Below are 25,488 nucleotides of genomic sequence, written 5' to 3' on the forward strand. Positions count from 1 at the left end.
ACTATTCCCTGCCATGTTCCAAAAATAATTTAAGGTAGATTTGTTCTCCCTGTTATTAAAGTAGTACAATCATATTATAGGAAAATCTGGAAAACAGAAAATCAACTATTACACTTTTAGGAGTGTCATCACCCTGCCCCGGATCTGAAATGCCTGAAGTGATCTGCAGACATGAATTGCAGCAAAGAGGGACCATCGGTGCCAATGGAACTGCAGAGCACACCCTAGTCAGTGTACATTCAGGAAACAACCACAACTTATGGAAAAGTTAAAAGAATAGTATAATGAACACTCATATATCTTTCACCCAGATTTACCAGTTGTTAACATTTTGCCACATTTCCTTTCTCCTTCTCTCTCTCTCCACACAGACACTGACACTTTTCCCCCCTGAATCAGTGGCAAATTAAGTTGCAGACGTCATGTCATTTTATCCATGAACACTTCAGCCTGCATCTTCTAAGAACAAGGACATTATCTTATAAAATCATAATACCATCATCACACCCAAGGAGTCCCTGGGTGGCACAAAAGGTTAAGTACTCGACTACCAGCCGAAAGGTAGGTGGTTCGAACCTATCCAGAAGCACCTCAGAAGGCACTCCTGGCAATCTGCTTCCAAAAGGTCACAGCCTTGAAAACCCTACGGAGCAATTCTACTCTGGACACACGAGGTAGACCTGAGTCAGAATCAACTTGGGCGAACTAACAACAACAACAATTAAAAACAAAAACAAAAAACCTCACTGCCATCAAGTTCTTTTTTCTTTTCTTTTTGTAATAAAAATAATAATCTGCAGAGGGATTCTTTGAGTCCTTGCAAACGTCCTGTTCCTCAAAAACTTTTTGTCCAATGATTTTAGCATTCATTGGTAATCTTCACCTGAATCAACCATTACATTAGTCGTTACAAAATGGTCACTAGTGATGTTTACTGTCTGGGTGAAATAAATTCTTACAAATAAAATCCTACTTTCTCACTGACTTGCATTATAATTTCAGAACTAATTTCAGAACCATTCCAGAACTAATTTCAGTAGTTCATCTGCTTGACTCTCATCTGACAGTGGTTCATAATACCTGTGTTACATTTCTCTGCTCTCTATCCACCTGAGCAGCACATTAAGTGGAGACTAACACATGGATGCACTGGCTTAAGTGGGAGACAAGGAGTCACCTGTCTATGCAAGCAAGAGGTTGCCTACTTTGTAGAACCCCCTTTCCTACAGTAGATCAAATTCCACGTCAGAAAAGTCTATCTTCCCAAAGATTGTTCTGTAACAGAGTCAGCTTCAGGCATCCCAAGGAAGGAGAGGGGGGATACAAAGGGCTCAGGCAGTAGACCCCCAGCACAATTTTAAAAGATTCTACAAACCACATTGGGACAGTATCAAATCACATGGGTCAGCTGCTTCAGATAGCCTATTTCCTCTGCCCCTGTAAATATAACTACTTCCTGGTCAACAGTTCTTTAGAGCCCAAACACCACCTCCCAGACCAGAGTCCCTTGGGAAGCTAATTAAAAAGCAGATGCACCAGCCCCATCTCTAGACAACTGAATTAGAGCCCCAAGGAAAGGTTTGGGAGTGTCTGCTTAGAGAGGACAACTGCAGCCTCCAGGAGAACACATAACGGTAGATGGTAGTTATCGATCAGTCTCATTACATGATAGCCAACAACTGGCTCCCAGGTCTGGAATGAGGGCAGATAGGTTCAACCTAGAGGGGTCTATCATGTCCCCAATATATAGCCTACTCACAGCTAAAAACAAAACACTCAAAAAAAACTCACTGTACCTAAAGAAGCTACCAGATCAACAGTTCTCCAAATTTAGTCTCTACTAGAAGTGTCTGGGAACACCACCCCCAAAGATTCCGAGTCATAGGTCTCCAGCAGGGCCCCTGAGTGTGTGTTTAGAACAAGCTCTCCAGGTGCTTCTGATGCAAGCGGTCCAAGGAGCATACTTTGAAAGACCCTGACCCAGATACTGCTCTTCCCTTAACCATGGCAGTCAAAAGTAAAAGGGTTGGGAAAAAGTGGCCCAGCCTTCATTTTAAAGCTACTTACCAAACCAAAGAAACAAAAACTGAGGTCATACGGGAGATGTTTCTGAGCAACCCAGAGATATTCAGATGATACAAAACCCTCCATAAAATGTACTAAATTTTGCCCCAACATTCCATCCCACCAGAGGCTCATCCCACAGGCAGGCTGGGCCAAGGCTCCCAGCATAAAACCCCTACTTCAGATTCCATATTAGTAGTCTCTACAGGGGCACTAGGAACAAAGAATAATCCTCTGTAGGGCACTCAAAGCATCTGAATCAAACAATACTTCTGACTATCAAGGCCCCATCGATTCCAGTTTCCCCAGCTTACCCTTCACACTGTGTGGGAGCAAGCTCCTAGAATATTTCTTTCTTTCCCTCCCTGCCCCCTCTACTCTTAAATCAAGCCTTGGCCAAGATTAACACGTGTGCCTGTGGTCCCAGAAACAGATGGCTAGGCCACTGGCAACAGAGGGCAAGGACCATGTTAATTACGGGAAATGGGCAGACAGAGAAAGAGCTAGTCAACCCCATACTGAGCTGTCCTTTAGCTCCCTGGGAGTCAGAAGTATGGCTGGCAGACTGTGATAAGAGCGCAGGGCATCAGAACGGTGGCAGGGACACCTACCTGCTGCCAGAGGTCACTTTGATCTAGTAGCTTCTTTAGGTACAGTGGGGGATTTTTTGTTTGTTTTTTAACTGTGTTGTTGTTAGGTGCTGTCGAGTCAGTTCTAACTCATTGCGACCCCTGTGTACAACAAAATGAAACACTGCCTGGTCTTGCACCATCCTCACAATCATTATGCTTGAGCCCATTATTGCAGGCACTATGTCAATCCATCTCGTTGAGGGTCTTCCTCTTTTTCACTGACCCTCTACTTTACCAAGCATGATGTCCTTCTCCAGGGACTAGCCCCTCCTGATAACATGCCCAAAGTATGCGAGACAAAGTCTCGCTATCCTTGCTTCTAATAAGCACTTTTAGCTGTGAGTAGGTTATAAATTGGGGACATGACAGACCCCTAAGTGGCCCAGGTAGCTTTCTACCCAGGAAACACCAGGCAAGACAAGCCATCCTCATGGTACAACTGAGGTACAGTACTTCCAGGAAAGTTCACTTCACAGACATCAAAATATGCCTGTGACATGCCAGGCTCATGACAAAAGGAGCACGACACCAGCCAGCTCCTGGGGCTCTTACCTGACTGGAACACATATCTGGCCAAGCCCTGCATTAACTCTGCTGGCCATGTAGGTGGGGCAGACTCCCCTGTTTCTCTCTTCAGACGAAATGTCAACTCAAAGCCAAAACCACTAGGTCCATCTGTTCCTGTAAACCTGAAAGGAATAAAAAGCAAATGTTTTTAGTTCAACTACCTTTGGAAAACACCCAGTTTTGGAGGTCTAATTAAAGTATTCCCCCCGCCCCCGCCTTTTTTGTTGGTCTCAGCATCAAACCCCCTAGTCAGAGTCTTCCGGTGGGTGAGCCTTATAGGGAAGAAAGACCTCAAAAGCCTGAAAGAAACCAGATCTCTTGCCTTACCCTCTTTTTTTTTTTTTCCTTTTTATTTATTTATTTTTTTATTGTGCTTTAGATGAAGGTTTACAGAGCAAATTAGTTTCTCATTAAATAATTGGTACACATATTGTTTTGTGACATTGGTTGCCAACCCTGGGGCGTGTCCATACTCTCCCCTTCTCAACCTTGGGTTCTCCATTTTCATCTGTCCAGCTTTCCTGTCCCCTCCTGCCTTCTCATCCTTGCCCTGGGCTGGTGTGCCCATTGAGTCTCGTATACATGGTTGAGCTACATGTATTATTGTTTGTTTTATGGGTCTGTGTAATCTTTAGCTGAAGGGTGACCTTCAGAAGTGTCTTCAGTACTGAGTTAAAAGGGTGTTTTCCAGGAGCTGTTTCACCCTCTTGCCAGCTATGGGTACATATGTATGATATTGGCCTGGACAATTAAATTTCCCCTCTATGGCCCTCTGAACTATGAGTTCCAGATTCTGTGGCTCTGGAACATTCCTTTCTGTATGAATGCAGTTCCATTACTGGAAATTTTCCTTATTCACGCACCCCAAGAGGCCAGGCTGAGAGACTGGATGGAAAGAGATTCAAAAGTCTCAGAAGCTCTGTGGCCAGCCCTAGTCCTAGCTGTATGAGCCTTAGCACTCCCATCTATTAAATGGGCAAGTCCAGCCCCCCGTACTTGCTGCAGATGGAGATCACTTCTGATAAGCCCATGCAGTTCCTTGAAGGACCAAGCTAAGTTCCCTAAAAGACTTCAAGCTGTTACTAAGCACCTACTTAGTTTGCTAAAGATTCATGTCATTGTATAGCCCTGGACCCTGCCCCAGAAGGGTTGGAGGCTGGCCTGGCTGCTAGACTCCAACCTCAGTGTTTGTGGAAAGGTCCCAAGGCAGATTCCAAAGGTACTGGGTGGGCCTGTATCTTCCTGAACCCAGCCCCCACAACATACTCACCCATCAGCACTTGCTCCTCCTGAAGCCCAGCACTCTGAGTGCACACTTCAATCACTGGAGCCTGGGGAAGTGCATTTACCCTCGCTTCCCCTTCCCAGGCGGACCACAATGGCCAGGATTACTGCCTCTGTGGCTACAACTCAACACAGTGATGATGAGGCAAGGTTGGAATGCCAGCCTTCTCGTCCGCTAGGAAACACTCAGGAGCCCTGAGGTTCCAGGCAAGTCCTTGAAGTGGACTTCTGCCAGAGATGGCAATGATGTGGATTACAAAGCAAGGGCCTGGTTGGTGAGGTGCCCCATCTCCTCAGGTACGGGAAAGCTTCCAGGGAGGAGTTCTTGAGAACTACACAAGGCTTGCCAGCATGGGAAGGGTTAAAAAATGTTCATGATATAATTTTCAGTAATTGTATCTTGTAAAAACATGAGTCACCATGATTATACACATTTAAACTCCTCAGCATATAAATACAAACCATAAACTAAGATGACAGCCAACACCTCATTGCTAGCCAAGCCACTGGAACAGGCAGAGGGCAGAATTTTGAAGGGATGCTGATGTGATGACATGTGGCATCTTTCCTTCATCCTCATCATCCCAAGAGGCCAGGCTGAGAGACTGGGTAGAAAGAGATTCCAAAGTCTCAGAAGCTCTGTGGCCAGCCCTAGTCCTGGGTTTATGGGCCTTAGCATTCCCATCTGTTAAATGGCCAAGTCCAGCCCTCCAGCACGTGCTGCAGATGGGAGACACCTCTGGTAAGCCCATGCAGTTCCTGAAAGGGCCAAGCTAAGTTCTCTAAAGGGTTCCAAAGACATCCTTTAGAAATCATCATGGTCATACCCAATTACATTTAAAGGAGGTCTCCATGGTTTGCATTTTCTCCAGGTATCTAGCAATGTGGGAAGCAGAATCTATTTTGAAAATACACACTTGAAATTTTGAAGACCAGGCTTCAAGAAGATGCTTGGCAAGAGGCAATGTAAACGACTTCATTTCCTTGTTTTTAATTCCTGTTTGGGCAATTCAGTATAGGGAAGCCGAGTGGATAGAGCAAGGCTAGAAGAAGAGCTGCCTCCGTGGGGCTGCAGGCCTAGGAGGAGTGGGAAAGCCTGTGGGTAACGCAAGATTGACTGTGAGGTAAAATTCATGCAAAAGGAGCTGGGTCACCAAGGCAAAGGGAAGATTTCAAGCAGCCACCAATTAGAGACAGCTCTGTAAAATGTATTAGACCATTACTCTAGGGCTTTTAACTTGGGCCAAGAAAAATACATGATTTCTAACCACAAAAACTTGAGAAACAGGCTAAAAGAAACACGTTCCTCTTGAACTGTGCAACAGGGAGAAGCCTCAGATGCAGAGAGAAATACAAGCATCCAAGCAGCACCACTTCTCAAAGGAGGCCTGTGTTCACACGCATGGGCAGGAATGTGCGCATACACGCACGCATGTGTCGACCATCTGCTTCCACCCTGTGCTTTCCAGGGCAGCTCTGTGGTGGGCAGGCCAGCCCTCACTTGGCTTGGTGGGAAGACCAGGTCAGATGGGATGGTCTCTGCCTGTGTTTAATTACCACCCACCAGGCTGGCTGGATGTAAGTCTGAAGCAGAATTTGGAATGGCCCAGCCTCAGTTATAAGGAGACAACCTGGAGCCTGGTCTCTTTTTCAAAGAAGGCTGCCCAGACAAAGCCAAATGACAAGTTTTTTTAGGAGGGGCCTCGCATGGTCTGGGCTTCCTCAGGTGAGGTCTTCTCCAGCCAAGGTAGTCTGTCTGATCGGAGAAGAAGCCCCTCCTAGGAAGCGGCTGTCTCTCACATTTTCTAGGGAAGGAAAGCACGACAGGAAAGCGGAATATACTGCAGAAGGTGAAATCTGGATCACAGCAAAGAAGTTTTCTAACACAGAGGCTGCTAACCTACTGAGTGGTGGTAAAGGGGATCAGTAGGATTTCTTCTTAGAGATTTTTAAAGAAATGAGTGATTCTACCCCATCTAGCACAGTCAGGGTACGGGTTTCTAACTGTGGCTCAGTATTGTTGCTAAGGGATGGATGAGATAGCTTCTCAAGATTGTTTCTAGCTTAAAAATTCCTGAACCTGCTCAGTGAGGTGTCCAGGGGAGAAGCCGGCTTTGTCTCAGTGGTCTGGCAAGCCTCACCAGTAACATCAAACCTGCCAACAGGAAAAACATGTGCCTTGAATCCTAGACACACAGCTGCCCAACCACAGCAACCTGCTCAACTGTCTCCTCCAAAGCTCCTGACCAAGAAGGCATCAGCTTCCCAGAGGTCAAAAGGACCACTAAGTCCAGTCTACAGATGAAAAGGAACAGAGGAGAAACTTTCTGGAGGAAACACAACAGCTGAGGGAAGAGAAACTAATCTAAAAGTTGGCATCTTACACTTGACATCATTAGTCACTTAAAAAAAAAACAAAACCCAAACCTGTTGCCCTCAAGTTGATTCCAACTCATAGTAACTCTATAGGACAGAGTAGAACTGCCCCATAGGGTTTCCAAGGAGTGGTTGGTAGATTTGAACCGCTAACTTTCTGGTGAGTAGCCTGAGTTCCTAATCACTGTGCAACCAGGGCTCCCATTAGTCATTAGGAAAATGTAAATCAAAACCACAGTGAGATACTACTTCATACCCAATAGAATGGCTAAAATAAAAAAGACAGATAATAATAAGTGTTGACATGGATGTGGAGAAATTGGAACTCTCATACATTGCTGGTGAAATTGTAAAATGATGTCGCCAGTTTGGAAAATAGTTTGGCAGTTCCTCAAAAAGTTAAACACAGAATTACCATGTCACTCAATTCCACTCCTAGGGATGTGCCCAAGAGAATAGAAAACAGACGTTCACACAAAGGCTTGGATACAAATGTTCATAGTAGCATTATTCATAACAGCCAAAAACTTGAAACAACCCAAATGTCCATCAATTGGTGAACAGATAAACACTGTAAGCATTCTATTACTTATACGAAGAAGCCAGGCACCAAAGACCATTTATTGTATGACTCCACTTACATGAAATATAGAATACTAATCCATAATATAAACTATATTTATATTATGTGAAATGTCCACTATAGACAAATCTATAAAGACAGAAGTAGATTAAATGGTCACCTAAGGCTGGGAGAGTTAGGGGGGATAAAGAGAGTGACTGCTAATGGATACGGGGCTTCTTTCTGAGGTGATAAAAAAGGTCTAAAATTGACTATGGTGATGGTTGTACAACTCTGTGAATATACTAAAAACCACTGAGTTGTACACTTTAAATGGGTAAACTGTATGTTGTTAGCTGCCGTCAAGTCAGTTCCGACTCATAGCAACTCTACATACAGCAAAACAAAACACTGCCTGGTCCTGCACCATCCTCACAATTGTTGCTATGCTAAAATGTATATGGTATGTGAATTGTACTTAATTCTTTTTCTCTTGGGTTTTTAAATTTTTTCCTTCAATTAAAAAAATGGTTTTATTAAGATATAATTCACAAACTATATACAGTATGTGAATTATATCTCAATAAAACCATTTTCAAAAATTAAAGGAAAAAACTAAAAAACCCAATGGAAAAAAAATTCACAATTTGTGGGGGGGAAAAGAAGTAAGTTTTGAACAAAGTTTTTGACCATATATCCTCAGGGTAAAGAACCGTGAACATATATTGAACTCTAGTAGGTTTGCTTTTCACAGTGGCATAGGTTAGTAATTCTGAAACTACCTTCTGTGTAAATGCATTGTGGATAATGGGAACCAGGTTTCTCTCATTGTCAGAGAAGTTAAAAATCAGTTAAGTATATATCAGAGTTATAAACACGTTAAAAAAAAAAGCTAGAATAAATTTCACAGTCATGGTACTTGGCAGATAAAGAAATAAATATAGACGCGAGTGTGTGTAACATATTTTCTTGCTCTCTCCAATTAGAGCAGTGACACCCCAGTAACAGTGATAACACCTAGCACCTAGATCTTGGTTTCTAAATACCATTCTCCACTACAAGAAACCAGAGCTCTCTGGAGAAAGGGCCTATTGCAGGGTTGGGAAAGCCACAAAATGAGTCTGGAACTTCTTGTGCGAGAAAGTAAGAAAGTGTTCAAAGAATGATGGGAACATGTCAAAAAGACAGAAAGCAGACTGAAGGGGCTCTCACTGGCTAAATCTAGGACAATCTGACCATTGAAATAAATATTAACAAGTTATAACTCATAATTAAAATAAGAATTTATAAGCCTATACTAATATAAATGAATAAACATAAATGTAGAGAAGAAAAGCCCTTCCTTACAGTAAAACCTAGACTAATAAATGTAGAAGGAATTACAGAACTAAAAATCACCATTTGGCAACCACCATAATAATAACTAATTCAGGCAAGAATCATCAATGGATGCTGAAACTAGTGGGTAAAAAAATCTGATGAGAAACTAGATATTGACATGGCCTCAAAGTGCCTCCCCACAAGACATTTATTAATTACAAATGGAAAAATAGTAACCTTACATAGACAAACCCGGCAGATACTACCTTAACCAAGTAACAAAGTTAACATAAACAGTAATGAGACAAATTGACATCAAGTGCCTCCTGATACAACGCACTGACAAGGGCACAATGCTTCTGTGAAATTAGTACCCAAAAGGCATAGCCTGATTCTAATCAAATTTAGTAAAATGTTATCATCTGGGGAATCAGGTGAAGAATAAATGGGAATCCTTTGTATGATTCTCACAACTTTAAGTCTAAAATTATTAAAAAAAAAAAAAAAAATTAGGTCATATCATTCCTTAGCTTAAATCCCTAAATGGCTTCTTATTTTATGAAAAATCAAAACCCCTTTCCATGGCCTACCAGGCTATATTAGTTACCTGTTGCTGTATAACAAACCACCCCAAAACTTATTTCATTTGCTCATGATTCTGCGGTCAGCAATTTAGGCAGGGCTCAGCTGGGTGATTCTTCTTCTGGTCTTATCTAGGATCACTCCAATAACTACAGATTGCTAGCAGATTGATTGTTGGCTGGTTGTTCTAGCTAGAGGCTGGTAAACTTTGGCCTGTAGTGTGCTTTTCTGTATGGCCCCTGAGCTTAGGATAGTTTTTACATTGTTAAAGAGTTGTTAAAAAAAAAAGAAGACTCTGAAAAAGAAACATACGTAGGTGGCAAAGCCTAAAATATTTACTATCTGGCCCATTAAAGAAAAAGACTGTAGACCCTTGACCTAGGCAGCCTCAGCTACAGGCTAGGCCGGGCTTCTTTGTATGGTTGCTCAACAATGGCAGCAATCTTGAAAGAACAAGACTCAATGTGCAAGAACTTATCAAGCCTCTGCTTGTGCCACAATTACTAAAGTATCATTAGCCAAAGCCAATCATATGGCCAAGCCCACAGTCAATACAGAAGGAAACTATACAAGGGCACGGATTTAGGGAGGTTTGACTCATTGGGAGCCATCACTATAATAATCTACCACAGAGCCCTTCCCCTTCCATAATCTGGTCTGCACCGAGTTTTAAAGTTCTTTTGGCATCACACTCAGCCGGCTGACTGCTAATCTGGTATCATTCCTCTACCATCAAACATTCTGGTTCCCTCTGCCAAAAACATGCTTCTCACTCTGTTCAAGAATGACTAGCATCCTTCTGGTCTCAGCTTTAAATATCACCTCAAAGAGGCTTTCCTTGGCCACCTAAGATAGGGGTCTAAGTGGGCTCCCCCACCATAATACATAACCATTATACCATATTGGCCTCCTTCATAACCTCTATCACAACTTATAGTTGACTCTTTATTTAATGATTATTTGTTTCTTCTCTATCTCTCCCACATACTGTAAGCTCCTCTATGGCAAGGCACATGTCTGTTTTAATTACCAATGTATAACCTATACAAATCACTAGGCCTGGTGCATAAAGACTTAATAAATGGACTAACACGAACAGGCCCATGGAACAAAACAAGACTAAAGGGATGCACCAGCCCTGGGACAGGGACCGGAAGGTAGGAGGGAACAGGAAAGCTGGTAAGAGGGAACCCAGGGTTGAGAACGGAGACTTGACATGTCATGGGCTTGTTAACCAAGGTCATACAACAATATGTGTACTAACTGTTTGATGAGAAACTAGTTTGTTCTGTAAACCTTCATCTAAAGTTCAATTAAAAATTAAAAGATAAATGGAGTAACAGGCTCAGACAGCAGTCCTTTTATCTCAAGATCCAGCCTGATCCCAGAGGAAGTGGCCCCTGCTAGCTTCCACTTCCTCCGATACCCAGTAGAAGTGCCCTGGCAACACTATAGTCTACCTGGCAACCAGTTTTACCAACACCTGTCACAAATGTTACCACCCACCTATCTTTTCAAAATGTGTTTGACCACTGTAAGCCAACAGCTAACAGTGTTACAACACACCAGCATTGTATAATTACATACTCTGGGCTTTGGGTTGAAGGGGCTTGTTGCAGGGGAGGGATGCAATGATTGCCAGTCTACATGTCCAGAGCTCTTGCTCCCCTCCCCAAAAGCCCTAAACTCCCACCAACTACCAAACGACAGGAAACAAGTACTGTACCTAGTCCTTCCCTTCATTCTTCTCGTGGTAATTCCCAGCCTCCCACGACCTGGGGAGGTTCTGGTTGTTGACATAGTTACAAAAAAGACTTCATCCTGAGTCCCAGGGTGCTGAAGGCCCTCAAGTAGAGTGACCAACTTGTCCTTGTTTGCCCAGGACTTTCCAGGCATTACAACTGAAGTCCTACCTCCTAGGAAAGTCCCCAGTTCCAGGCAAATCGCATCAGCTGGTCACCTGAACCTGAAGTGTCACTATCTGACCCACACAAAGAAAAATGTTGCCATGTTAAAAAAGTCCCAAATATGCATCAAGAGCCACCAAAATACCAATGGTGCAGGGTAGTTGTACGAACAGAGTCTCTGGAACCAAAATGCCTACACTCAAGTCCTGGCTCTGCCACTTCCCAGCTGTGTTACCTTAGGAAATCACTTAGCCTCTCTGTGCCTCAGTTTCTTCATCTGTAAAAATGGGAATATGAGTGGTTACCACATGGAAGCTGCTGAAATGAGTTTATATATATACTAAACACTTAGAACAGTTCCTGGAACATAGTAGGTGCTAAGTGCTGGCTTTTTTCCTTTTTTTTTTTGTTTTTAGTTTTTATTGTGCTTTAAGTTCACAAATCAAGTCAGTCTCTCACACAAAAACTTATATATGTCCCTCTATACACTCCTAACTGTTCTGCCCCTAATAAGACAGCACACCCCCCCTCTACACTCTATTTTTGTGTCCATTCAGCCAGCTTCTGACCCCCTCTGCTCTCACATCTCCCCTCCTGACAGGAGATGCCAACATAGTCTCGTGCGTCCACTTGATCCAAGAAGCCCACTCTCACCAGCATTATCTTCCATCCCACAGTCCAGTCCAATCCCTGTCTGAAGAGTTGCTTTGGGAATGGTTCCTGTCTTGGGCTAACAGAAGGTCTGGGGACCATGGCCTCCAGGGTCCTTCTAGTCTCAGTCAGACCATTAAGTCTGGTCTTTTATGAGAATTTAGGGTCTGCATCTCACTGTTCTGCTCCCTCAGGGGTTCTCTGTTGTGTTCCCTATTACGGTAGTCATCAGTTGTGGCTGGGCACCATCTAGTTTTTCCGGTGTCAGGCTGACGTCGTCACTGGTTTATGTGGTCCCTTCTGTCTCCTGGGCTCATTATTACCTTGTGTCTTTGGTGTTCTTCATTCTCGTTTGCGCCGGGTGGGTTGAGACCAATTGATACATCCTAGATGGCCACTTGCTGGCATTTAAGACCCCAGAAGCCACTCTCCAAGGTGGGATGCAGAATGTTTTCTTAAAAGATTTTATTATGCCAATTGACTTAAATGTCCCCTGAAACCATGGTCCCCAAATCCCCACTGCTGCTCTGCTGGTCTTCGAAACATTCAGTTTATTCAGGAAACTGCTTTTGGTTTAGTCCAGTTGTGACGACCTCTCCTGTATTGTGTGTTGTCTTTCCCTTCACCTAAAATAATTTGTATCTACTATCTACTTTTTTTTTTATCTACTTAGTGAAAACCCCTCTCCTTCCTCCCTCTCATAACCATCAAAGAATATTTTCTTCTCTGTTTAAACTATTTCTCCAGTTATTACACTAGTGGTCTTCTACAATATTTGCCCTTTGGCAACTGACTAATTTCACTCAGCATAATGCCTTCCAAATTCCTCCACGTTATGAAATGTTTCACGGATTCATCGTTTGTTATCGATACGTAGTATTCCACTGTGTGATTACACCATAATTTATTTACCCATTCACCCACTGATGGGCACCTTGGTTGCTTCCATCTTTCTGCTATTGCAAACACTGCTGCAATAAACATGAGTGTGCATATATCTGCTCGTGTAAACGCTCTTAATTCTCTAGGATATGTTCCAAGGAGTGGGATTGCTAGATCGTATGGTAATTCTATTTCTAGTTTTTAAGGAAGCACCAAATCGATTCCAAAGTGGCTGTACCATTTTACATTCCTACCAGCAGTGTGTAAGTGTTCCAGTCTCTCCACAACCTTTCCAACATCTATTATTTTGTGTTTTTTGGATTAATGCCAGCCTTACTGGAGTGAGATGGAATCTCATTGTAGTTTTGATTTGCATTTCTCTAACGGCTAATGATCCTGAGCATTTCCTCATGTATCTGTTAGCTACCTGGATGTCTTCCTTAGTGAAGTGCCAGCTAAAATCCTTTGCCCATTTTTTAATTGGGTTATTTGTCTATTTGTAGTTGAGTTTTTGCAGTATCATATAGATTTTAGAGATCAGAAGCTGATCGGAAATGTCATAGCTAAAAACTTTTTCCCAGTCTAAAGGTAATCTTTTTACTCTTCTGGTGATGTCTTTGGATGAGCATAAGTGTTTGATTTTTAGGAGCTCCCAGTTATCCAGTTTCTCTTCTGCATTGTTAGTAATGTTTTTCTATACTGTCTTTTCCATGTATTAGAGCTTCTAGCATTGTCCCTATTTACTCTTCCATGCTCTTTACTGTTTTAGATTTTATATTTAGGTCTTTGATCCATTTTGGTTTAGTTTTTGTGCATGGTGTGAGGTATGGGTCTTGTTTCATTTTTTTGCTGATCGTTATCCAGTTATGCCAGCACCATTTGTTAAAGGGACTGTCTTTTCCCCAATTAACAGATTTTGGGCCTTTGTCAAATATCAGCTGCTCCTAGATGGATGAATTTACATCTGGATTCTCAATTCTGTTCCATTGGTCTATGTGCCTGTTGTTGTACTAGTACCAGGCTGTTCTGACTACTGTGGCAGTATAACAGGTTCTAAAATCAGGTAGAGTGAGGCCTCCCACTTTGTCCTCCTTTTTCAGTAATGCTTTACTTATCCGGGGCCTCTTTCCCTTTCTTATGAAGTTGATGATTTGTTTCTCCATCTCATTAAAAAATGTCATTGGAATTTGTACTGGAATTTCATTGTATTTATAGATCACTTTTGATAGAATAGACATTTTTACAATGTTAAGTTTTCCTATCCATGAGCAAGTATGTTTTTCCACTTTTGTGGGTCTCTTTTGGTTCCTGCAGTAGTGTCTTGTAGTTTTCTTTGTATTATTCCTAAGTATTTTATCTTCTTGGGGGCTACTGAAAACTGTACAGATTTGGTGATTTTCTCCTCGATGTTCTTTTTGTTGGTGTAGAGGAATCCAACTGATTTTTTTTTTTTTTATTAACTTTTATTGGGCTTCAAGTGAACGTTTACAAATCAAGTCAGACTGTCACATTTAAGTTTATATACACCTTACTCCATACTCCCACTTGCTCTCCCCCTAATGAGTCAGCCCTTCCAGTCTCTCCTTTCGTGACAATTTTGCCAGCTTCCAACTCACTCTATCCTCCCATCCCCCCTCCAGACAGGAGATGCCAACACAGTCTCAAGTGTCCACCTGATATAATTAGCTCCCTCTTCATCAGCATCTCTCTCCTACCCACTGTCCAGTCCCTTTCACGTCTGATGCGTTGTCTTCGGGGATGGTTCCCGTCCTGTGCCAACAGAAGGTTTGGGGACCATGACCACCGGGATTCCTCTAGTCTCAGTCAGACCATTAAGTCTGGTCTTTTTATGAGAATTTGGGGTCTGCATCCCACTGATCTCCTGCTCCCTCAGGGGTTCTCTGTTGTGTTCCCTGTCAGGGCAGTCATCGGTTATGGCCGGGCACCAACTAGTTCTTCTGGTCTCAGGATGATGTAGGTCTCTGGTTCATGTGGCCCTTTCTGTCTCTTGGGCTCTTAGTTATCGTGTGACCTTGGTGTTCTTCATTCTCCTTTGCTCCAGGTGGGTTGAGACCAATTGATGCATCTTAGATGGCCGCTTGTTAGCATTTAAGACCCCAGACGCCACATTTCAAAGTGGGATGCAGAATGTTTTCATAATAGATTTTGCCAATTGACTTAGAAGTCCCCTTAAACCATGGAATCCAACTGATTTTTGTATGTTTATCTTGTATCCTGATCCTCTGCTGAACTCTTCTATTAGTTTCAGTAGTTTTCTTGAGGATTCTTTAGGGTTTTCTGTGTATAAGATTATGTCATCTGCAAACAGAGATAGTTTTACTTCTCCCTTACCAATCTGGATGCCCTTAATTTCTTTATCTAGTCTAATTGCTCTGGCTAGGACCTCCAGCACAATGCTGAATAAGAGTGGTGATAAAGGGCATCCTTGTCTGGTTCCCAGTCTCAAGGGGAATGCTTTCAGACTCTCTACATTTAGGATGAGGTTGGCTGTTAGCTTTGTGTAAATGCCCTTTATTATGTTCAGGAGTTTTTCTTCTGTTCCTATTTTGCTGAGAGTTTTGATCATGAATGGGTGTTGAACTTTGTCAAATGCCTTTTCTGCATCAATTGATAAGATCCTGTGGTTCTTGTCTTTTGTTTTATTTACACGATGGATTACCTTAATTGTTTTTCTAATGTTGAACCATCCCTGAACAGCTGGTACAAATCCCCCTTGGGTCATGGTGAATTATTTTTTTGATAATGTTGTTGAATTCTATTGGCTAGAATTTTGTTGAGGATTTTCGCATCTAAGTTCGTGAAGGATACCAAAAAACCAAAAAGCTAACCCAGTGCTGTCGAGTCAATTCTGATTCATGGCAACCCTACTGGACAGAGTAGAACTGCCCCGTAGAGTTTCCAAGGAGCGCCTGGTGGATTCAAACTGCCAATCCTTCCGTTAGTTGCCCTAGCACTTAACCACTACGCCACCAGGGTTTCTGTCATGAGGGATATAGGTCTATAATTTTCTTTTTTTGTGATGTCTTTAACTGGTTTTGGTATCAGCAATATGCTGGCTTCACAGAATGAGTTTGGCAGTATTCTGTCCTTTCCTATGCTCTGAAATACCTTTAGTAGTAGTGGTGTTAACTCTTCTCTGAAAGTTTGGGAGAACTCTGCAAAGCCTTCTGGGCCAGGGCTTTTTTTTTTGTTGGAAATTTTTTGATTACCTTTTCAATCTCTTCTTTTGTTATAGGTCTATTTAGTTGCTCTACCTTTGTTTGTGTTAGTTTAGGTAGGTAGTGTGTTTCTAGGAATTCATCCATTTCTTCCAGGTTTTCAAATTTGTTAGAGTACAATTTTTGTACTAATCTGATTCTTTTAATTTCAGTTGGGTCTGTTGTAATATCGCCCATCTCATCTCTTATTCAGGTTATTTGCTTCCTCTCCTGTATTTTTGGTTGGTTTGGCCAATGGTTTATCAATTTTGTTAATTTTTTCAAAGAACCAACTTTTGGACTTTTTAACTCTTTCAATTGTTCTTCCGTTTTTTTTTTTTTTAATTTCATTAAATTCTGCTCTAATTTTTATTTGTTTTCTTCTGGTGCCTGAGGGTTTCTTTTGTTGCTCTCCATCTGTTCACCTTGTAGGGAAAATTCTTTGATTTGGGCCTTTTCTTCTTTTTGGATGTGTGCATTTATTGATATAAATTGACTTCTAAGCACTGCTTTGGCTGTGTTCCAAAGGTTCTGATACAAAGTGTTTTCATTCTCATTTAATTCTATGAATTTCTTTATTCCATCCTTAATTTCTTCTATAACGTAGTTGTTTTTGGAGCAGGGTATTGTTCAGTTATCAAGTGTTTGATTTCTTTCCCCTGCTTTTACTGTTATTGATTTCTACTTTTATGGCCTTATGGTCAGAGAAGATGCTTTGTACTATTTTGATGTTTTGGATTCTGTTAAGGCTTGCTTTATGACCTAATATGTGGTCTATTCTAGAGAATGTTCCATGTGTGCTGGAAAAGTATGCTTGGCTGCTGTTGGGTGGAGTGTTCTGTATAGGTCTATGAGGTCAGGTTGGTTGATTGTGGTATTTAGATCTTCCATGTCTTTACTGAGCTTCGTTTTGGATGTCTTGTCCTTCACCGAAAGTGGTATGTTGAAGTCTCCTACTATAATTGTGGAGCTGTCTATCCCACTTTTCAATGCTGTTAGTTTGTTTTATGTACCTTGCAGCCCTGTCACTGGGTGCATAAATATTTAATATGGTTATATCCTCCTGTTATATTGTTCCTTTAATCATCATTTAGTGTCCTTCTTTGCCGTTTGTGGTGGATTTAACTTTAGTCTATTTTGTCAGAAATTAATACTGCCACTCCTACTCTTTTTTTATTGTTATTTGCTTGATTTATTTTTTTCCATCCTTTGAGTTTTAGCTTGTTTGTGTCTCTAAGTCTAAGGTGTGTCTCTTGTAGACAGCAGATAGACAGATCATTTTTTTTTACCCATTCTGCCACTCTCTGTCTTTTATTGGTGCATTTAGTCCACTTACATTCAGCGTAATTATAGACAGGTATGAGTTTAGTGCTGTCATTTTGACGTCTTTTTCTTGTGTGTTGTTGACAGTTTCTTTTTCTCACTTAATTTTCTGTGCCGAGTAGTTTATATATTGTATTTTCCTCTTATTCATTGTTGATTTTATTTCTGCTGAGTTGCTACTTTTTTCTTGTATTTTACTTTGATGTGTAGGATAGTTAGTCTCCTTTGTGGTTACCTTGTTATTTACCCCTATTTTTCTAAATTTAAACCTAACTTTTATTTCTTTGTATTGCTTTATCATCCTCTCCATATGGAAGATCTATGACTACGTTTCTTAGTCCCTCTTTATTGTTTTAATGTTGTCTTCTTTTACATAATAACATCACTGTTACCCTGTTTTGAGTGGTTTTTTCAATCTTGATTTATTTCTTTGATTTCCCTGTCTGGGATGACTTCTGATTGCTCTGCCCAGTGTTCTAGTCTTGGGTTGATACCTGATATTATTGATTTTCTAACCAAAGAACTTCCTTTGGTATTTCTTGTAGTTTTGGTTTGGTTTTTACAAATATCCTAAATTTCCATTTATCTGGAAATGTCCTAATTTTACCTTCATATTTGAGAGACAGTTTTGCTGGATATATGATTCTTGGCTGGCAATTTTTTTCCTTCAATGCTTTATATAAGTCATCCCATTGCCTTCTTGCCTGCATGGTTTCTGCCAAGTAGTCAGAGCTTATTCTTATTGACTCTCCTTTGTAGGTGACTTCTTGTTTAACCCTAGCTGCTCTTAAAATTCTCTCTTTATCTTTGGTTTTGGAAGCTTGGCTATAATATGTCTTGGTGACGTTCTTTTAGAATTTAGCTTATGTGGAGTTCAATGAGCATCTTGGATAGACATCTTCTTATCTTCCACGATACCAGGGAAGTTTTCCGCCAACAAATCTTCAACAATTCTCTCTGTATTTTCTGTTATCCCTCCCTGTTCTGGTACTCCAATCACTCGTAGGTTACTTCTCTTGAACTGATTCTTTAGGTTTCTTCATTTTTTTTAATTCTTTTATCTGATTTTTCTTCAGATATACTGGTGCCAACTGCCTTTTCTTCAACCTCACCAATTCTGCCTTCCTCTTGCTCAATTCTGCTCCTCCGACTCTCTACTGAGTTGTCTAATTTTGTAATTTTATTGTTAATCTTCTGAATTTCTGATTGTTGTCTCTCTGCGCATTCCTGCAGCTTATTAAATTTTTCATCATGTTCTTGAATAACCTTTTTAATTTCATCAACTACTTCACCTGTATGTTCCTTGGCTTGTTCTGCATATTACCTGATCTCCTTCCTGATGTCTTGAAAAGTTCTGTATGTTAATCTTCTGAATTCTTCATTGGTAATTCCAGGAACACACCTTCATCCAGAAGATTCCCTTGATTCTTTGTTTTGAGAGCTTGTTGAGGTGATCATGGTCTGCTTCTTTATGTGGCTTGATATTGACTGTTGTCTCCAAGCCATCTATAAGTTATTGTATTAGTTTATTTTGTTTGCTTACTGTATCCTAGCTTCTTCCTTTGTTTTGTTTTTATATGCCCAAATGGGTTGCCTGAGTGAGCTAGCTTGATTATTTTTGCCTTTGAAACTCTGACATCCTGTCACCAGACGGCTAGAGCTGTTATCAGGTATATCAGTCTAGGAGCCCATTCACTTTTCTTGTATGAATTCAGCTCATGTGTTCGGGCAGCTGATCATCAAGTGTGTGGAACAGGCTTTGTCCTATAGTCTTAGAGGAGCAGGGGTGATTGGTGTAGGTATCAGTATCTGGTTGCAGCAGGGGGTCATGCTCTGAACAAGGCAGAGGGCTGAGAACTGTCCCCCGAGTATCTGTGAGGAAAGCATGTCCCTGGTCCCAACAGTGTACAGGTGGGTGGGTTCTGCAGATGGACCATGGGCACCCAATGCTTTTGGTTGTAAGGACTGGGAGGTACCAGTTATCCTTGGACCCCTGTCACTGGTGGCTGGGTGACCTGAGTGGAGCCATCAGTCCTTAGGCCCCTGATGTGAGTAGGCGAGGACCCTGTTTAATAAGCAAAGCAGTGTGAAATATCAAATACCCACCTCTCCACCACACAGCTGAAATAGTTACAGTCTGTCATCAAGGGCCTATTCTCCTGAAATAGGCCCACACAGGTCTATGCTGGGGGGGAAAGGTATTTAAAGTCCACGGACCGTTTTGCCTGGGCAAGAGCTGCTTCTGTTCTGAGCTCCTCCGGTTAGTGGAGATGGCAAATTATCTTTTCCCCCATTTGTGAATTTATTCCTACTCCAAGGCCAGAAGGATGGCTCAGGGTGCTCAACAGGACCTATCTCAAAAAAAGGCCCAGGAAAATCAACAGCCACTGAAGCTGGCTTGGGGGCGCAGTAAAATATACCAAGTACTTAGCTTTTGCCAAGAGCGCTGTTCTTCTCTGGTTCCAGAGGTGTGACTAGGCTGTACAGCTGGCTGCTTCTCCCTGAGGAAGCTGTGGTGGAACGCTACTACCAGCCCGCCGCAGCCACTCCCAGGAATGGTGCCTGAGGTATCCCGGCAATTCAGGTCTGGTAGCTCCTCTCCAATTCTGAACCATGTCTCCCTCTCCCTGCTGCTCAGTCTGTTTTCTAACTTTGCCTTTGATGTTCCGGGCTCCTAGCTTGTCATAAATGTAATTGTTTCACTTGTTTTTTTGCGTCTTTGTTGTAAGAAGGACTGCCGGAAGTGTCTGGCTATTTTGTCACCTTGGTCCTGCCTCCCTAGGTTGTAATCTTGGTATTCTTTATAGTAGTAGTTCCCAGCTCTGGGAATTTACTCTAAGGAAATAATCCTATATTTGATAAAAGCCTTCTGCATAAATATATTCAGTGATATCTGTAAAAGTAAAAAATTTAGAACTAATTTAAATGTTCTATAAGTAGAGAGGAAACCTAAGTAGAGAGTGTGACATAAGTTCTGGTTCATTGTAGGGTAGTGGGTCATTATAAAGTCATTAAAAAAAAGAGTTCACAAAGCAGGAAGACTAATCTGAGCTTAGAGAAGCAAAAGGCTGTCTCCCTGTAACTGGTGAGGAGGAACAGGAAGGTTACTTCAGAACTCCACTAGAAAGCCTCTATATAAAAATGTAAATATGGCTAGGCAATGGGATATCACTCCTGTAATCAGGTTACATTATATAAGGCTGTATCTCGCTAGCAGTCTCTCTTGCTCTCACTTGCTGGCTTTGAAGAGGCTTCCATGAATCCTATAGTCACAAGGACAGGAATTTTGCTAACAACTTGAGCTTGGAAGTAGATCCTTCCCCAGCTGAGCTTCTGATGAGAACACAGCTCAGTTGATGAGAAACTCAAATGGTCATGAAAAAGAATGAAGCAAAATTTAATATAAAGTATGATTCCAAATATTTGTGAATACAATGTAAAAACGTATGACAGGAAGAAAATGCAATAAAATTGTGACAGCGGTTATCACAGTGTAATTTTTATTTTTTGAAACTTCTTTGTATTTTGCAAATTTTCTACCATTTATAATTTCTGGCCTAGACTATAAATCACATGGGAACAGGACTGTGTCTTGTTCATTACTGTATCTGCAGGTCTAGCCTCCAAGGCTTGCCACAGAATCCAACAGCTACCTGCTTAAACTGGTGCACTGAGGGTATGTCGGGAAAGGCTTGTAGTCAGACCCCACCCCCCCAACTTCTCTGGGAGTGGCCTGGACACTTCCACTGGCCTCTGGAGCAAAGAATACTGGGCCAGCTAAGGTGGCTACTCACCCTGTGAAGGCGGTACCTCTGAAGTTGGGCCTAGGGACTGTTGTTGGAGCATGAGTTCAATGATGATGTCAGGAGAAAGGGAAGAAAGAACCACTTGCCTCAGGGAACATACAGCATAGAGAGCCAGCCCATGTTATCATCCAACTCCTGAACCACGAGTGAAGTCATTTCATTCCTTACAAAAGCTCCTGTTGTCCCTTCCATTCACCTTCTTCTTTCCCCACCCACTGGTCCTGGGCTATATGGAGAGCAGTCCTTTCTCCAGAGGTTGGTGTTCCCTTCCAGCTAGCCTTTCTCCTTGGGAATCAGCTTTAGTTTTTGCTTTACTGGTTGGACAATCTTTCAGAGAAGAATGCAGTCTCTAGATTCTGTCCCAGGGGCACAGACCTGCAGACCTTTCCCTTCAGTGGCCTCATTCCAAGTACTCACACATATCCTCCATGCATGTCTGACAAATCCAGGACCAAGCCTAGCCTTAGGCCCAGCTGAACCCAGACATTACAGAAAGACTTACACTGTAGACCTCTAGTTACTCTGAGGCTCTGCACAGGAGGCTGCTTACCCCTTTAGCACCAGCTCTCTGCCTCCCAGGGCAATGCCAAGAAAGCCCAAGAACTACTCGCTCAAACTCCCAGCACACTTGGAATGCCAGGTGCTTAAAAATCCTCCAAAGCAGGGAGATAAGAGGGCAGAGGGGTTCAGAAGCTGACCAAATGGACATGAAAAGAGACAGGGGAAGGCAGGAGTATGCTGTCTCATTAGGGGGAGAGCAACTAGGAGTATATAGCAAAAAAAAAATATATAGCAAGGTGTATATAAATTTTTGTATGAGAAACTGACTTTATTTATAAGCTTTCATTTAAAGTACAATAAAAAATTAAAAAAAAAAAAAATTCTCCAAAGCCCAGCCCCATTCCAAACCTTCAGGATAAAGTCCAGACTTGTCAGCAAGTCTCACAAGGCTACCACAAACTGAGTCCCACTCACCTCCTCTGTCTCACACTCTAAGTTCTAGGCATAGTGAATGGACTTGCAGATCTCTGACTCTGCGCCTCTGTACAGGTTGTTCCCTTTTTGTAGGAACAACCTGTGGCCTTTACCCTCTGCTAATCTTCAGGAAGGCTCAGGTGTCACTTTCTCTGAGCTGGGAGCCTTTGCTGAGTATCTTGTTTATCCCTGCAGATCCATTCCCCACTGTGGTGGACAGACTCTAAGGTGGCCTCCAAAATTTCTGTCACCTGGTGTTCAGGCCTTTGTGGAAATTCCGGCTCTTTAGTGTGGGTATGACCTGTGACTTACTCCTAACCAATAGAATTTGGCTAGGTAATGGGATATCACCCCCGTAATCATGTTACATTATATACGGCTGTATCTTGCTAGCAGTCATTCTTGCGCTCAGTTGCTGGCTTTGAAGAGGCTTCCACGACTCCTATAGTCACAAGGACAGGAATTCTGCTAACAACCTGAGCCTGGAAGTAGATCCTTCCCCAGTTGAGCCTCTGATGAGAACACAGCTCAGCTGACACTTGGACTGTAGCCTTGTGAGACCCTAAGCAGAGGACTCAGCTAAGCTGTCTGGACTCCTGATCCACAGGAGATGTGAGATAATAAACATGTGTTGTTTTAAGCTGCTAAGTTTGTAGTGATTTGTTATGCAGCAACAGAAAACCAATACACTCACCCTGCTTTCTGCTCTGTAAGACTGACCTGTGTGGACTACATCACTGGGGCTTCTGGGCCCTGTGGCTTCCAGCTGGGTTCAGCCAGTGGGAGCTCTGACAACAGATCAGAGGGAAAGAAGAGACAGAGGCCAGGGCTCCCTCCATGAGAGACTGCCCAAGGCTGGCTGTGTCCCTCAACTGAAGGTCACTCTCAAGGACACACTACACAACTTTATCCTTCTAGGTTCTCGAATCCCATTTCCTACTTTGGTTCCTTCAGCTCTAGAGAAGTAGCAACCAGGCCAACCACTAGCCCTGGGTTACTATACTATTCTCTGTGGTACTCCTGCTTTGCAAATAAACCTTTTTCCCATTATCCTATTTTGAAGGTGTCACCTACCATCTCTTCCTTACCCCCATGCATACCTTGGTCACAGGACCCTCCTTTCTTCCTGTATTGTAACTGCCTTTCTGTATCCCCCACTAGGCTTGGATTTACCGCCCCTTGTACCTCCAGTGCCCAGCACGGTGACTGGCACAAAAGTGTTCTGTAAAGGTTTACTGAACAAGGAAGCCAAGCCAGCTGGGACTACAAAGGCCAGAGAGGGGCAGCAAACCAGTCTCATAATTCAGAGCTTCCAACACTGACTAATGGGTGCCTGACATCTTGGACAAGATTTTCAGATATGCAAAAAATTTACTGTCAGTTTATACACTGAAGAAATTACTATTTTCCTGATTCACAAATGTAGGTAAATTTTTCATACTGGAATTTGTTTTCCCAATTATGAAAGTAGTATAACTATCATTATAAAAACAAGAAAATCATGTATGGTCCTTATTTGACCATTGCTCTCTTGTTGGACATACAGTAGCTTCCAAAGCTGTGCTCTTTTGTGATCTGGCAAACATCTTTGAGCATATTGCTGATCCTCCCCCGTCTTATCTGGATTATTTAAGAATCCCAGAATAAGAGATTTTAAAAGCTGGTTCCTAAGCACTTAGGAAAGGAGAAATTATCATTAGGATCCAGCTGGTTGTGTCTGTGTGCATGTGCGTGTGTAAAACCAAGAATGTATCATGTTTGGCTAACTTCATTCTCTTTTTTGGGCAGAACTGCTGAACTGGTAGGTCAAGAAACTGAGGCAGGCCACAGGTGCTGGACAGCATTTTGGATGCTGATCTGCCTTTCCATCCTTAGGCCCACTACTTTGCTCTTCTTTTTCAAGATTGCTTTGACCATTTCGGGTCCCTTGCAGTTCCATACAAATTTGAGGATTGGTTTTTCCATTTCTGCAAAGAAGGCTATTGAAGTTTTGATAAAGATTGTGCTGAATCTATAGATTGGTTCGGGTAGTACTAATAGCTTAACAATATTAAGCTTTCAGTCCATGAACACGGAATGTCCTTCCATTTATTTGTGTTGACCTTAATTTCTTTCAGCAACGTTTTATAGTTTTCAGTGTACAAGTTTTTCACTTTCCTGATTAAATTTATTCCTAGGCTTTTATTCATTTACATGCTATTGTAAATGGAATTGTTTCCTTAATTTCCTTTTCAAATTGCACATTGTTGGTGTATAAAAATCTGACAGATTTCTGTGTATTGACCTTGTACTCTGCCACTATGCTGAAATCATTTATTAGCTCTAGTAGCTTTCTTATGGATTCTTTGGGGTTTTCTATTCATAGGGTCATGTCATCTGTGAAAAGACAGTTTTACTTCTTCCTTCCCAATCTGAATACCTTTTATTCCTTTTTCTTACCTAATTGCTCTGGCTAGGTCCCTTACATTTTAAGCAAAGATCGCTAATATTGTAGTGGACTCCTGCCACTCCTCTATTCCTTTGTATTCCCCTAAAATGACAAGCCCTGGGTAAAGAACATTGTGGGCACTTAGTAGGTACTCAAAAATATCAGTTGACTGAGTACTGATGACTTGCACATACTGAGACTAAACAAATGTTTGCTAATTAAACTGAATATGAGAAAAGGGGCAAAGTTTGAGGGCTCTGGGAGGATAAAAGCAAGGAGGTACTGTCAGCCCAAGGTTATGGGCTAAAGGCCATAGGCAGAGTGCCAAGTGTACCAGCAGTGAAGGGAAGCTGGAAATTGAGGAAGGGGTAAGTCGGAGATTGTCTTGGACCTTTTAGAGATCCCAAGATGGACTCCAGGTGGAAATTGCATAAGATTATACCACTCCAGGATCCCAATAAGATGCTAGCGAGGAGTCCAGAGAAGTGGGCGGTAGAGGCCGTGTGGCCTGGTACAAACCTGTACCTGACCCTTGGGCAAGTTAACTTCCATGTGCCACAGTTTATTCATCTATAAAACTGGGATGAGAATACTTACTTCACAGGGTAGTTGGGAGGCTTTTAATGGGATGGCAGAGTGTCTGGCATCCAGCAGGTACTCATACATGGAAGCTATTATTCATTCTTTTCTTAGTGCTCTCTAGAAGCAGTCCCTGGTCATCATTTCTCACTTAAAACAGCAAGAAATGCCTCCAGCTTCCCTAACTTCTGGACTCTGGAGCTTAATTTGCATAGTCTTTCAAGAACCATCTAATTCTTCCAGCTTTGCCCAATTTCCTGACCTTGGGTCCCTCTCAGAGCCCTCAAACCATGCCTGAGATTCTTTCTGGCTGCTACTACACACTGGATGAC

General features: G+C 42.1%; 1 protein-coding gene across 2 annotated transcripts in view; it reads right to left on the reverse strand.

Annotated features, from left to right (window-relative positions):
* Positions 1-25,488, reverse strand: part of SUFU (SUFU negative regulator of hedgehog signaling) — a 114,351-nt gene that overhangs the window by 66,339 nt on the left and 22,524 nt on the right. For both annotated transcript variants that reach the window (XM_010589025.3, XM_003409149.4), the window contains exon 3: positions 3,249-3,385. In XM_010589025.3, coding sequence (XP_010587327.1) covers positions 3,249-3,385 — 137 coding nt within the window. The remainder of the gene's footprint in view (positions 1-3,248; positions 3,386-25,488) is intronic.

This window comes from Loxodonta africana, chromosome 16 (genome assembly GCF_030014295.1).
Source record: "Loxodonta africana isolate mLoxAfr1 chromosome 16, mLoxAfr1.hap2, whole genome shotgun sequence".
In the NCBI taxonomy this organism is placed as follows: domain Eukaryota; kingdom Metazoa; phylum Chordata; class Mammalia; order Proboscidea; family Elephantidae; genus Loxodonta; species Loxodonta africana.